Source organism: Rhinopithecus bieti, unplaced genomic scaffold, assembly GCF_001698545.2.
Source record: "Rhinopithecus bieti isolate Rb0 unplaced genomic scaffold, ASM169854v2 scaffold_31127, whole genome shotgun sequence".
Classification (NCBI taxonomy): Eukaryota; Metazoa; Chordata; class Mammalia; order Primates; family Cercopithecidae; genus Rhinopithecus; species Rhinopithecus bieti.
Window position 1 is genome coordinate 2,363,223 of NW_016813970.1, and position 15,469 is coordinate 2,378,691.

Here is a 15,469-nt window from a genome sequence, read left to right on the forward strand (position 1 = left end):
TGAACCCTTAACAAAACAGCTTGGGACAGTTTGTTTCAGAGAGTGAGTCTGTATCATAGGAAAATCATTGCAGTTAAAATGCAATAAAAAGAAAAAACAAAACAAAACAAAAACAAAAGCTGGGTATTTGGCCTGTCCACATAAATGTCTTAGAAACTCTGCCATATCTGGCTGGGCACAGTGACTCACGCCTGTAATCCCAGCACTTTGGGAGGCCAAGACAGGTGGATCACAGGAGTTTGAGACCAGCCTGCTCAGCGTAGTGAAACCCCCTGTCTACCAAAAAAATAGGAAAATTAGTTGGGCATGATGGCATGCACCTGTAATCCCAGCTACTTGGGAGGCTGAGATGACAGACTCCCTTGAACCTGGGAGACAGAGGTTGCAGTGAGCCGAGATCGTGCCACTGCACTCCAGCCTAAGCAACAGAGTGAGACCCCATCTCAAACAAATAAAATAAAATAAATAAAAATAAATAAATTCCCCCAAAGAGTCCTGAATGTCAAGTAGTTAATCACCATTGCCTAAATAAAGAAATTGACACTTGAGTTAAGAAACTGACCCAAGTTCACACAGATATTAAATGGAACAATCAAGATTAAAACTCAGCCAATGAATTGCAAAGTCCATATATTTTTCTTTGTGCCACACTGCAGTGCTAATTGGAGTAAACAGTTTTCAGCTTCTTTGTATTTTTGTATAGAATTAACCAGACGTTGCTTAGGAACAATTTGCTGTTGCCTGTGTTTTCCTCGATGGATCATTCTGACACCTTTTGTTGACCATCTGACTTCAGCAGTATTTGGAGTCCTGGGGTCCCTGAAGGACTGTAATGACATCAGGGCTTCAGTGAATAATTCAGCACTTGAACACTGCCATGTTGAAAAGTATAAGCAGTCCTAGACCTCCAAATTTTGCTCTGTTCTGTCATTTCCTGATGCCCTGGAAGAAACATTTCTTTCTTTTTTTTAATGCAATTTAAAAAATCTTTAGCTTTTGATAAAAGAAAAGTAAGGCTATCGTCCCCTTTTTTGCTCCAGAATAAATTATTCCATATGATTGGAGTGTTTTACATGAGAAGGGAGAGTTAATTAGTGTTATTTTACATATTTTTTTCGGATCTAAAAGATCAGAATTGTATTTGGGGTGGCATGGAAGAAAAGAGTAATGATAAAGGCAATTATCTGGTCTTAAACATCATAAAGATGCTCTGAAAATGATGAATACCCTGTAAATGTCACACGGTTGTATCATAATTGTTACTTCTGTAAAAATGATAAGGTTGGAAAAAGTATAATTATGATGATGATAATATTCATTGATTCCCCATGGCGCTTCCCCACTCTTTGAGACATTTCATGATTTCATCCCACTCAGTTCTTCCAACCTCATCCTCTGCTTCCCACACACAACAAATGTTCATCTACGTGCATCAATTTACTCTAACTGACAGTGGTGAAAACTCAGTGTATACGCTAGCTCTCACCCTTTGTCAGGGATACTCACTGTTAAATTCCCCCCGAAACCCCAGGGCCTTACTGTTACCCAAACTATTACCTAAACCCCACCCCTCTTCAGGCCACAGATCAAGTCCACCTGCCTTCCCTGGTCCATAGTGGCTTCTATTGGTCCTCAAATCCAATAGAACTTACCATCCCGACCACCGCCCAGGCTGTCTAGGACTTGTTGACTTGTTACAGTGCTTTTTGTGTGTGCATCAATCAGATCCTTAGCGGAAATGGAAGACACACTCAATAGGGGTGACTGAAGAGAATCTAATCAAGGGCTGTCTGTGGAAGTGTAGGTAGCTTAGAGGAAGCAAGCAAGGAATGATGAAGCATCCCGGACAGGGGCGCAGGCAACTCAGTGGAAGCTGTGACTACCCCTGGGTCTGAGAAAGCAAGTTGAGGAAGCAGCTACTATAACCCGGGGAGAATAGGAGTTTAAGAGTGGCTGCTGACAGGAGGTGTGGTTTTGGTAAAGGAATTCATCCACCAGCAAGTAGTGACCAAGCAGGGAGGGAGCCAGGAAGGGCCCCAATCTTCTGCTTATCCTTCCGTGGACTGAACCCTCTAGGAAGCCAGGCGACAGGGAGTTAGTTGATACAGTCTGTGAAAGTCATTCTGCCAAGAACCAGAGCAGGGTAGAGAGAGGATCCTTGTTTAGAGAATGGGCAGCTCATTTTGTATGCCTTGCTTCCTGAATCAAATTGATTGCAATCTATATTGGTTCCTACAATTTGTCAGTCAAATACTGACTTTCAGCTTCCACTACATCTGGAACAGGACATGGAGTGAATGTTTGCCTTTGTGCCTATCAGCAGGTGTCTAGACTCCTGGATCTTGAGAAGGACCTCAGTACCTACCTTCTACATCTGAGGCTGCCTTACACACCCCAGCATGATAGCTCTGTTTTGTCCATTTTTCCCTGCTTAGTAAGCACTGAAAACTAATCCAGGCTGTCTTTAAGAAATACAAGGTGGCTATTTGATTTCCATAACTGGATTCAGCATATATTTACATAGTGGCTATCCAATATCATTGAGGCATACCTCTATCTGAGAAAACAGAAAAACAATGAGTAAAGAAGAAATTAAAGCTCACTTAAACCACTTAGTGTAGCTTTTTTAAAAAGAAAAACAACAACAACAACAACAACTGCTGACCAGGCACAGTGGCTCACGCCTGTAATCCCAGCACTTTGAGAGGCCAAAATGGGCGGATCATTTGAGGCCAGGAGTTCGAGACCAGCCTGGCCAACATGGTGAAACCCCACCTCTACTAAAAATACAAAAATTAGCCAGGCATGGTGGCGGGCACCTGTAGTCCCAGCTACTTGGGAGGCTGAGGCAGGAGAATCGCTTGAACCCAGGAGATGGAGATTGCAATAATTAGAGATCCTGCCATGGCACTCCAGCCTGGGCAACAGAGAGAGAGACTCTGTCTCAAAACAAAGAAACAAACAAGCAACGACAACAACAAGCCACTTTTGGGGGATGCTTTTGCATACATAGTTTTTCAGTGATGGCAGATATGATCAAACATGAACAAAGCAACTTATCACTGAAATGAAGGTTTTGAAAATCCTTTCTGATCAACCAAATGGCTTGGTTAGATAGCATCTAATTAAAAAAAAAAAAACTGTGTAGTTTTATCCTTATTTCTAAATAAAAGCAAATAAACCAAAACCTTGAGCTACTAAAAATGAATCTTAAAGTGACTTGGTAACAACACTCCTTCTTCTTCCCACATTTATCAGAGAACTACACAGGTAGTAATACTGAATAAAGTCCTTTTTTAAAATTTTTTCTTTACAGTCAAGGTCTCGCTCTGTTGCCCAGGTTGGAATACAGTGGTCTAATCACAGGTCAATGCAACCTTGAACTCATGGGCCCAAGTGATTTTCCTGCCTCAGCCTCCGGAGGAGCTGGGACTACAGGCATGTGCCTCCACACCCAGCTAAGAGAATAAATTCTTGCATGTGAAAAAATAAATGAATGAAATTATTCTACCCTCTGTTCATTCATTCTGATGACCAATGACCCTCCCTGCTAGGAATCTCATTGCTAATCTATGTCCCGCTACAAAATTCATCTCCTCCTTCTCTTTCCCCCATTGAAGATGGAAACAGCTGAGAAATCAGCTCTGTACGTGATAAATTTTCAGGTGACTAAATTTTTCCATAGTAAAATAGATCATTGCATCTGTGTTACTACTTACACAAATACGAAGATTCAAAAATTAATTGGTTGACATGTTTACTAATCCTCCACTCAGTGGAGAATTTCTATCCCTACTCCCTATCTCAAAAAAGCCCAAGAAGGTCAGGGACCTGGTTTGTCTTGTTCCCCTATGGATTCCCAGCTGTCATCAAAGTCCTGACACAGTACAAGCTCACCCAACAGTTCCCAAAGTGAATAGAAATCTACAATGTATCACCTGCAGCTACAGCTTCACTCTAAGGATATACTACTCCACTGGCGGGAGTCTGTCTGTACAATATAATGATTACGACAAAAACAAGGACATGAGTAGTAATAAAATGCTACTGAGTGTCATGGTCTGCTCTACCTTTAATCTGTTAATTAACTTAACCTTCAAAACAATCCTACAAAAGTCCTATGAAGTAGGCACCATGACTATTCTCATTTTACAAATGAGAAAACCCAGGCATGGAGCAGGTGTGTCATTTTCCATATTTTATGAGTCAGATAAAGTGGGGACCCAGACAGACAGCATCGGAGCCAAACCTCTGAACGTCTAACTGTAATGCATCTACTTTATCCGCCTAAAGAAAGTAACAGGAATTCCTTCCAGTTACTAGCTGCGGTGTTTGTGTTTCAAAGAAAATGAGTGGGTAGTTGAATTCATTTGTAAAAGTTTTGAAAGTGTACCAACTTAGAATTTTGTAAGTTCTTCACAATCAGATAAGTAATAAAAACATAAGGCTCAGCTGTCTTCCAACATTGATAAACCACTGCAAATGGTTTGTTACTTTTCTTATCCCTACAATCATCGTTCGACTACTGTGTTTTTATCAGAACCCACTGGGTTTAGAATGTAAGGACAAAGTAGAGACATAACACTCGGTGATTAAAAAATAGAACACAAGTGTGTCTAGTTCCTAAGAAGCAGAGAAAACCAGATAGGTGGTCTTTCCCTCATATCTAAGATTCTTCCTCTCATGTAAGTTTCAGAAGAGAGATAGTTTTTCTTCAAGATAGTAGATCCTATTTACAGAAAGTTTTCTAAGAAAGTAACAAAGGCATCAGGAGGATATAATTTCCTCTGTTGCTTTGCCCAGGGTTTAGTGGACAGTGAGAATGAAGGAAAATGAAAAACCCCAGGAAGACAGATATGGTGAGAGGCAGAGGAGAATGATTCAGTACAATATCTTTATTATTATTAAAACACCCTGTTCTTACAGCAAGAGTCTTCACTGTATTTGTGTTTTGGTCACACTCACCCTTTACTTTCTTTTGAAAACATTATTTATTTAGAGACACAATCCCTGAATCTCTTTTTTTTTTTTTGTAACTGTTGATAAAAGCAATAAAATGTGTAGAGTTCTTCAGTGTCATTGCTGAAAAGTCAAAGTTGGGTTAGGGAAAAGAGTCTTATTGGTAAGTAAACAACTCACAAAGATGAAAGGAGACAGAAGAGCTTTATTTAAGTTCTCTAAATAGAAGTTCAAAGTTAAGGAAAAATCACTTTAATTCCACCAGTACAAAAATTACAAACAAGTAGCCATGTATTCTACACTAGATGAACATGAGTGTTTAAGCACAAGCAAGGTGAATAAGAAAAGTTTTCATTTCCCTCGGCAAGGAACATCTTCTCCTTTGTCCTCAGCATCAGTTTTACCTGCCCCAAGTCAGTGCATCACAAGCTTTTCTGTTAGAATACTCCTTAAGATGCAGGGCAGCAAGAAATCCTCCGATTGTTCCAGGGTGTGATCTTGTTTTACTTTTTAAATTACTACTATTTTAAGATTGCAATAGTTTTGGGGGTCCAGGTGGTTTTTGGTTACACGGATAAATTCTTTAGTGGTGAATTTTGAGATTTTAGTGCACCCATCAGTGGAGCAGTGTCCCAATATGTAGTCTTTTATCCCTCACCCCACTCTCAGGCTTCCCCTTGCAAGTCCCCATAGTCCATTATATCACTCTCTATGTCTTTGCATCCTCATTGCTTAGCTCACACTTATAAGTGAGAACATACGGTATTTCAAATTCCATTCCTGAGTTACTTCACTTAGAATAATGGCCTCCAGCTTCATCCAAGTTGCTGCAAATGACATCATTTCATTCTGTTCTAGGATGTGTTCTAATACCAGTTGCTGCAAGCAAACTATTTTTTGAAGGATCAAGCTTTATATGAATAATTCATACAAATCCAGCATTCTATTCCATTATATAGATCTTGTCTTAGTACAAAATATCTCTACCAAAATATCTGAGTAAAACTGATACTTAAAAGAGATTACTGTATCCACCTATGACTTTTCCTACACAGCCCTGGGAGTAAGACAATCCCACTTGAGAAGCACAGTCTCAACTAGGATTAACCAGTTAGGTGATTGCCAGTTACATTAAATGATAGCCTATTGGAATATCCGACATCATCTCTATTCAACGCTCCAGCATCCAAAGTTAAGTATGACGGAGAACCACACACGTAAAAGAAACCTGCTCACAACTGACAGATTTGTTTGCAATTTACTGCTGCTCTAACCTCTAAAAAGTGATGCTAAGAGGCAATGAGCTTATCTAAAAGTGATTAGCAATAACAAAGAAAAAGTGAAGCAAAATTGACCTCATAAACCACAAAGCCCAGAGCTTAATCACCTACATTTCTCTTTCTGCAATCCACTAACTAGCTACCCTGACTAACACACTTATCTTCCCACATTTCTCAAACTTTTACCATTTTCAAAACGTCTATTTACTTTTTGTAGCCCACTGTCACTAGCAAAGTGCTCCTTATCTCTTAGCTACAATGCTACGAAATGTCAGTCTGCTACATAAAAAGACCAAAGTAATCAACTAAGTCCCCTCACACACTTTCTTTCCCCCATTTTCCTATGCTTCCTTTTCACATGCACTGGAGCCATTTAGTGTGCAATATTTTTCTCAAGGAGTCTGAGAAAGTATTAATACTAACAAAGAAACCATACCAAAATGACACACTATCTAGAAAAAAACCTTAAAAATACCCTAACAAGAGCAGGAAATCCCTCTACTTTACATAACCCCTTCACTCTTCATCTTCATGCTTAAAAGAAAAATCACACTTCATGTCAGAAACACAACTTTGAAAGACAAGCATTAAAAATGAGTCTGCACCTGTACTCTTGCCCCGTCACTTTATATTGCAATTAGCTGTGTGTATGTCTGGATCCTCTGCTAAATGGTGAGAACCTGGAGGGCAGGAGTCACATGGGACTCATCTTTGCATCTCCAGTCTCTGGCTCAATGATGTCCGTTCAAATGTCCATTCTTGACTATTAACTGGACTGATGTTTCTTTCTCATTTCTAATTTGACTCCAGATCTCCTTGTTTTGACTATGCTCATATGCTTTCATCACTGAAATAAATTCGAGTAGCTTGGTTTGGGGGGCAGGAGTTTGCAAAACTAGCGACAGTAATTACTGCTAAGGGATAATGGGGGAAGACACCAAGTTTAAGAGGCCAATTGCAAAGCCTACTATATGGCCATTAGAATGAGAATGTAAACATATTACTGATAAGGCACAGAATTAGATTGGTTGGAAGAAAACCTGGGTCCCATTTCAGATGAGATAAGATATGAGAAGTTTTACAAAAATATTTCAGGTACTTAGAGCACTATACATATTAGTTATTACTGTTATATCAGTGCATTCTGAATACCTCCTTGTCTTTGAAAATTCCTTAACTTTACTTCTTGTTTATTTCCCCATACCATGATATTCTAGGATTAACGACAGTGTTTGTAAAGTGTTTTGAAATCCCTGAAGTGTTATAATCAACCCAAGTACCATTTTATTTATGCAAACTGTGTCTACGCAGCGAGTCCACTTAAATACCTAGGATTGGGAACTGCTGTCTCATAAGGCTTAATAAATAATTCCCTCTGGCTCTAAAAGCAAGTACTTTTTCAATGACAATGGGAGGGAAAGCAAAGGAATTGCTCTATGGCATCTGTTGTGTAACGTTCTTCTAATGGCACATCTCGATAAATGCATGAGAGTCCTTGGAGAGTTACAGCACACAGTAAAGAGAGAGTGGTAAAAATCCCAGTATTTCTGAAAAGGAAAGCAAGACAAATTAAAGTTAGCAAGTCCCCACAGTTTACATCAATAAAAATCAACAATGCTGCAACTAACCTCTACTTTACACATAATGACAGCTTCCTAGGGTCTCTATTGGTGAGGCAAAAATTAAACACAATATTGAAATGGGAGCAGTGAGGCGGTGGTATACAAGGAAAGGGGAGGGGAAATAACACTCTATAATTCAGAAGCCAGGAGATAAGATAAAATATGCATGTGTGAACTGCCTGGACCAATCTAAACCAAAATAGCAATTTAAAACACATTATATGCTTGGTGTGATGCATATATTCAGATATTTAATGGAAGTGAAGGATAAATGCAGCTCACTCAAGTTAGGTGACTTTAAAAAGTAACACAGCTAATAAGTAGCAGAATAAGATTACACCTAAGCCACAGACCTCCAAGCCCAGTGAACTTTGCACCCTGTGCCTGATACCTTTCATGTGTTAGAGATAGACTTTGACTTCTAAAACCAAGAACCAAGGATGTTCAGTGGGAAGGACTGGTATACATAGGTAGCAAAGTCTGAAAGTCTGCAAGTGAGAACTTGACTCTGCCAATGGCTTTCTGTAGGACCCAAGACAGGGTTTTTAAAACTCTTTCCTGCCTAATAGTCACTTCACGATATTTAAAAGTAAATGAAATAATCTACACAAAACGCTTTAATATTCCGGTAAAAATACTACATGAGCAATCTCAAATGCCATCATTTAACTCACCTAAATTAATGAGAAGAAAGGAAAGATGCTCCCTTTATATACTTAATTCAACTTGCCCTTAAATGGAGGAATTCCCCAAGACACTCCTTAATGCCACATATTTGATGGAAATATTAACTCTCAAACTCGTATTTTATAACCTTTTGTCTCATTGCATTTGAATAGGCTTTAAAGGCATTCTCAAAACCAACTGTTTTATTAGAATTTTGCATACTTCTAGAGCAGTCTGGAAGTACTCGATAGTGAAAACTATAGGAAGGGAATCGATTATTTACCTCCAGGTCATCATTGGGGATAGCTCTTCTCCACTTTGTGTTCCATCTGATGTGTTCATAGGCATTGACTACAACTTCAATTGCTTTAGGACAAGAATGGCAGGCCTGTATCACCTGCAGAGGAAGCACAGAGTTTCATTAGTTTGATGCACATACATGGTTCATTCATTTTGCTCACAGAGACGTCAAGAGTTCACAGACCAGTGGGCATGGTAGCATGTGCCTGTAATCCCAGCTACTTGGGAGACTGAGGCAGGAGGATTGCTTGAGCCCAAGAGTTCAAAGCTATCTTGGGCATCATAGCAAGACCCTATCTGTAAGAATAATAATAAAAAAAAAAAAAAACAGAACCCACAGACCAACTAAGCTCCCTGTATAGCTAAAATAATTTTAAGAAGTCTCATGCCTTTAAGTATTCCATTACACTGCCACCATGGCAGATAGGCAGATTAATAAAATCAGATCAATTTCTTTCACCTTCCACGAGCAAGTGAAAAAGAGTCACTAACAAAGAAGATGAGAACCGAATAATTACTTTGCCTTTGTACATAATTGAAGCAATTTTGAGACATACTGGACACAGAATACGTTTCCAGCTGCCTGGGAAACTCTTCCAGCTCTACAGAACATTTTATCAAAAAATTCTGTGTTAGTCAATCAACTTAGATTCGCTGGTGACCACGAGGTAAAGTAAACTACAGAGTAACATGCAAGTTGAGCCTCGTTATCTTCCCAGTTCAATACCTGCAGAGGGCTGGTGTCATGTACTAAACCACACTTATTGGTGTTTTACCTTTCATCAACAAATAAAAGATAACATGAAATTCAGTTAGCTCTTAGCACACTCTGCTTAAGTTTATTGACCAACCAAAAATACTCGAAAGCTGAGTCAAAGTGGCCAGAATTTCCTTCAGGAGACAGAAAGATTTAGCTTTAACATTTAGATCAAACTAGATGGATGTTTATACACTTAACCAACTTTTGGTGTGGCCAGTAAAAGGCACTCCTGAGTCCCAGTTTAATCATCTTTCTTTCCACTGCCACCAGACAAGCAGCTCCAGCCACAGACCTGCTCTTCTAAATTTTCTCATCATGAGTTTCATATCAGTCCCATTTTTCCCTTGAAACTTTGGAAAACATAAATCAACTTCTCCAAGGGGTCCTCCTAAAGCCCCTTTCACTTGGTATTAGGTGAGGAGGAAGCCCATCCTTCACCATTAGAAGAGAGGCATGCCTCTGCACTTAAACAACTTTCTCCAAAGACATTTCTTCCTAATTTCCCAGACCATCTCAACCTCAACTTATTATTGTTGAGCAAAAGATCATAAAACCGACTTTCCCTCCATAGGGAAATGTGATGCTTGACAACCTTCTTCATAGGTGGTCTAGCATTGCCTTTTTCAGTGTAGGGTGGTAAAGACCTAATGTCTTGGGATCACAGATAAAACAGAGACAGAAAGGCTATGATCTTAATACTCAACTAAATAAGAGTGTGTGCATGTGTGTGCATGTGTGTGCACGTGTGTGTGTGAGTGAGTGTGTCTGTGTGTGTTGACAGTAAAGAGGCCAACCTGGATGGAGTCAGGGAAGGGCTAAAGGTCAGAGCTGGTAAGATGAAGCCAGCTGGTAGCACACCTGGAAACCAGTCTGAAGAGCTTGGGATTGACTTGACAGAGAACAAGAGGCTATTATACACTCTTAACAAGAAGAGGTGATACTCAACCTATCCATTCCATTAGGAAGCCTTTATTAAGCACAGATTTAGTACTATGACAGTAATTCTGGGACATTTATGACCTGTTTTTTGTCTTTAAGGAGTTTACAACCTAGTTGAAGAGAAAAGACACAAATAATTTCAAAGAGTTAGAGAGCAATATGAGTCAGTAAGTAATAAAAGACTAACTTAAAGATCATCAAGTGCTCCTTGAGCACCATCAGAATGCACAGAGAAGACCAGTGCATCAAGGGCAGAGAGTGGAGGGGAGGCTGACGGGAAGTACACCAACCGGCTCCTAGGCTGGCGTCAGCGCTAGTGTTGGGAAGGAAGGGTGGCTGAAGCTGGGAGAAGGAACAAGTCTAGGGCTTAATACTAATCAGATAGGAGGAGGAAAGAATACAACTTGGAAGCCAGAGATAGAGGACAAACAGAGTTGCCACTGATTGACAGAAATGAGGAACATACTAATCTGGGATGGACAGATAATGAGGAGGAGGATAGTTCTTTTTTTTTTTTTTGAGACAGAATTTTACTCTTTTAGCCCAGGGTGGAGTGCAATGGCACAATCTTGGCTCACTGCAACCTCCACCTCCTGGGTTCAAGCAATTCTCCTTCCTCACCTCCCAAGTAGCTGGAATTATAGATCATGCCACCACTCCCGAGTAATTTTTGCATTTTTAGCAGAGACAAGGTTTCACCATGTTAGTCAGGCTGGTGTTGAACTCCTGACCTCCAGTAATCTGCCCGCCTAGGCATCCCAAAGTGCTGGGATTACAGGTGTGAGCCACCGCACCCAGCCATTCATATCAGCCAAAAATGTACACAATAGAGGCTCCCATGAGAAGTCTAATATATAGTTATTATGTGTCATCAAAGTACGTGCTGGCTAAAGCCATGAAGTTCAGCGACACTCTAAATGGGTATAAATGGAATAGATAGAGGATCATTACCTACAGCTTCAGAAATCCTAGTAGGCACGAGAGAGGAAGAAAGGAAAATAATAGCTACCATTTTTTGAGGACTTACTATGTGCAAGGGACTGTGATAAATCTTCATATACTTTAACTTGCTTAGCCATTGAACAATCCTATGAGATTGGTCCTATAATCATCCCCATTTCAGAAACTGAAGGCCAAAGGCTGAGAAAATTTAACCTCTGGGTCTTTTAGCCAGGAAATGGTAGAGTCAGGATTTAAACTCAAGTCTGCATGACTCCAAAGTCAAAAGAAAACCAGATATGTCAGAGTGAAAGACACCAAATGAAGAAAGCATTCAAATTGAGGTTATCACAGGGGTCGTGAAAATCAAGAGATGAAGACAGATTAAATACTAGCAGAGTGAATTAGAAGGTCAAGTCACTGGGAGTTGAGTGGACTGAAACAGGTAAGGAACAGATTGTGGGGGATAAATAAAGGATAAACGAAAAGTTGTAGCTAGGGCTGGCCTGTCCTCATCTTTAACACCCTTGGTGTCATAGCATGCAGAGTGTTAGAGGCCCAATAAATAATTTTCCCTTCTTAGTGTAGGACCCATTAAAAAATGAAATGAAGATGACAGAGATCAGAATATCATCTTTATTACTGATAAAATAGATTACATATTTTTAGTTAGGGGCCATACACATATTCTAACACTCTACCCCTAAACTGAATTTATATCCCCAAATTGCAGGCCTGTGCCTGCCAGACAGAGTTTATTATTGGAAGCTTGCCACATGAATGAACAAAGAATTCAAGGATCCTCTAGACCCAAGGTTAAGCAAGCTAACTCAATTCCGCCTCCCAACTCATCAATCTGTTAAGTGAAGTGAGAAGGCTGGGGACAGAGATTAGTGGGGGTTTTATTTTAGTAGCATTTTCCTCATGAAAACATGAGACAAAGGAAACATGAGACAGCAGACTGGTGTGGACCCCAAAGGGAGAAACCACAGCCTCCTTTTGGCCTTCCCAGTCCAGAAAACAGAAGATGCTCAGTAAGCTTCACCTTCATGAGTCTCTGGCATCTCTATTCTCCCTTCATGGAGGAACAATTAGACAAAAAAGCTATTTCTACTGTGGTGACTACTGGAGAGAGATTTAGATACCTCATCTCACCATCCAACCCCAAAATCATGGATTAATACACAATCTACTGCAAAAGAGATTCAAGGTAAGTCTCCCTGCCTCTCTTCTCATCCAAACATCATCTGTAAGTCACTTCAGCAGAAACATTCTCAAGCCACTTGCATATTGATATATATTGATATATATGTGTTCAGAAAGGTACTTAATGATCAAAGAGAACTGCCTAGCTTCATACACAGCATTGTTCAACGGCAGAAATCATCCTCACCTCCCCCAAACCCTCATGTTACGTTTCCTCCTGTAGAAAAATGTCTTTCTTGCCCTGCAAGAAAACCCAATCTTGGCTCCCTGGAGTGTCACTTTCTTCTGAATTATGCTGGGAGAAAAAAAAAAATCAAATGTCCTTTTGTACCCTGGAAAGCAATTGCAGACCCTGTAAGTCTTTTTTCCCCCGCTTATGTAATTTACACATTGGCTTTCAGTGAAATACACCCTCTACAAATTTGCTTTGTGTTTGGAAGAAAGCATCTTCAGCTCTGACCTTGTTCCTTGTAAATAAGGAAACTGAATTCCCTATCCACACAAGAACGAATCACTTTATCTTCTGGATAAATGAGTCAGTCACTTACTTGTCATAAAGATGACTTTCTCTTTGGAAAGTCAGACTGTGGAGTAGTTGTTCTAAATCACTTTGAAGCATCTGCATAGTAAATTGAATAGTTTTTCTTTGCTTTTCCTTTGGAAGGGGTCCAGCTCTCCTACACAGTCTGTTGAGTAGCAACAAAAATGTTTGTTTGTAATACCAGCCATCTACCAGTAGCCAACTCTTATCTTAGTCTCTTTAGCATACAGCCAAACTAAAGGAACTCAAAGGAACAAAATAACTGAATAAGAAAATGCTAACCATGGACAAAGTTGGTTGGAACACACAATTGTATGCCTACTTTACAGGCTGGTGGAGCCATCAAGAAAAGCCAGCAGGGGAGATGCCTATGCTGGACCAAGAGCACATGTTGAGAGGAGGAGAAAAGGAAACACCAGGGTTGAATGCCACTACTGGAGTCCACAGCAAGTTTCAGAATACAACTCAACATTTAGTCTCTGGGCAGGGACTCACACACATACTGTCTCTCCTGGTTGGGAAGATTGCTATAGTAAACCAGGCCCAGGAGCACCAATTCTCCTGCTCAACACATGTGTAAGAATAATAATAGTTATAGCCATCATTTGTTTAATGGTCACCATGCCCATGGCACCATGCTAACCACTTCTCAAATACTATCTCATTTAATTCTCAAAACAACCTTACAAGAAGGATATTGCTAATCATGGATAAAGTGATAGAGTATGTTTCTCTGCCACCTTCATGCCCTGTGTCCCTGTCCATCCTTTTCCCTGGAAGGAAAGTAGTCTCTGAACAACAATATGCAGAAAATTATGCTTTGTGAAGTGAGCTGTATTACAGAGGTAGATGTTTTTGTCTTTTAGAGGTAACATCATGAAGTATGATCAGCCCTTAGCAAGATGTAAGTAAGAAAAAAAGATGGTAGTAAACAAAGACAGAGATGTTTATAGATGCAGGATAGGACTGAAGGGAGGAACTGGGAAAGAGACTCTGCAAGGACTGAAAGAAGTCCAAGAGAAAGAGGAAAGAAATGTTTGGCACCATCCTCTGGGCTTTGAGCATATTTGTGATGTGCTATGAGTAGGAATAACTTCCTTCTGGGGAAGGACTGAGTCTGCATATTATTGCCAAGGCATAAATTCAGGGTATACTCATTCAACAGGGGAAGAAACTGAGGCCCAGAAACTTTCAGCAGTTTATTTAGTCACACTCTTAGGTAAGTGACAGAAACCAAGTTTGACCCGAAAGTCTGTGCTTCTCACCACCCTCACTATTTCCGCTGTGAGTCTAAGCTACCCTCATCTCTCATCTAAATTATTGCAACTTTGCTGGCCCCCACTCAGAGTTATTCTCTTAAAGGCAGTCAAAAGGATCATTTTAGAATATAAATCAGATTTTTATTTTTCCCAATTCAAAATCTTTCAGTGACTTCCTCTCCCATGCAGAGTAAAACACCAAGAATATTCCCACGGCTTACAAGGCCACATATGTGATCTGCAGACAACCCACATATATACCTCTTGGATTTATCTTCTCCTTGCTCACTCCACTTCAGCCACTGTGGCTTCCTTGCTCTCCCTCAAACATGCTTAGCCCTCTCCTACCTCAGGACCCTCGCACCTGCTTTTCCTTAGGCCTGGAATGCTCTCCCCACCTCCCCATCAGGTGTTTGCATGGCTTGTTCCTCCACATCCTTATTTTTTCTAATCAACTTAAAGTAGCACACATAATCTGGCATTCTCTCTCTTTTTTTTTTAACCCTGATTTTTCTCCATAGTACCTAACATATCAGCGTATATTTATTTGGTTTTGTTTTGTTTGTTTTCTGTCTGCCACTAGAAAGTATCTTTCAGGAAGGCCTTTGGTTCATTGCTCTACCTCCAGCAAATAAAACAGTTCTCGACACTTCGGAGGTGTCTAGTAAATATTTGTTAAATAAACAAATGAGTGAATTTGACACTTACTCTGTGTGACTTGATGAAAATATTTTAAGACTATTAGCTTTAGCTTAATCGCCTTTTAAATGTGAATATGCCAGTGCCTACCTCTGAGTCAATTATAAAAATAAAACGAAATAGTCTGTATAAAACCTATTTAGAGCTCAACACAGGACAGTTATTGTAACATTCTTCTTACTCTGTTCCTCGTCTTAATCATTTGTAGTTCTCTAAGAAAGTTTTGTAAAAATTCATGACATTCTGGGTTTTACATACAATTTTTAAAAAAGAATTAGTTAATCTTCCATTAACATCCT

The 15,469-nt window shown here is 39.8% G+C and overlaps 1 protein-coding gene across 1 annotated transcript in view; it reads right to left on the minus strand.

Annotated features, from left to right (window-relative positions):
• Positions 1–5,195: 5,195 nt before the first annotated feature.
• The window catches only part of ASB4 (ankyrin repeat and SOCS box containing 4), a 57,618-nt gene continuing 47,344 nt past the window's right edge, over positions 5,196–15,469 (minus strand). Inside the window, exons 4-5 of the mRNA XM_017849302.1 lie at positions 8,811–8,924; positions 5,196–7,786 (exon numbers count right to left, since the gene is read on the minus strand). Coding sequence (XP_017704791.1) covers positions 7,598–7,786; positions 8,811–8,924 — 303 coding nt within the window. The 3' untranslated portion in view covers positions 5,196–7,597. The remainder of the gene's footprint in view (positions 7,787–8,810; positions 8,925–15,469) is intronic.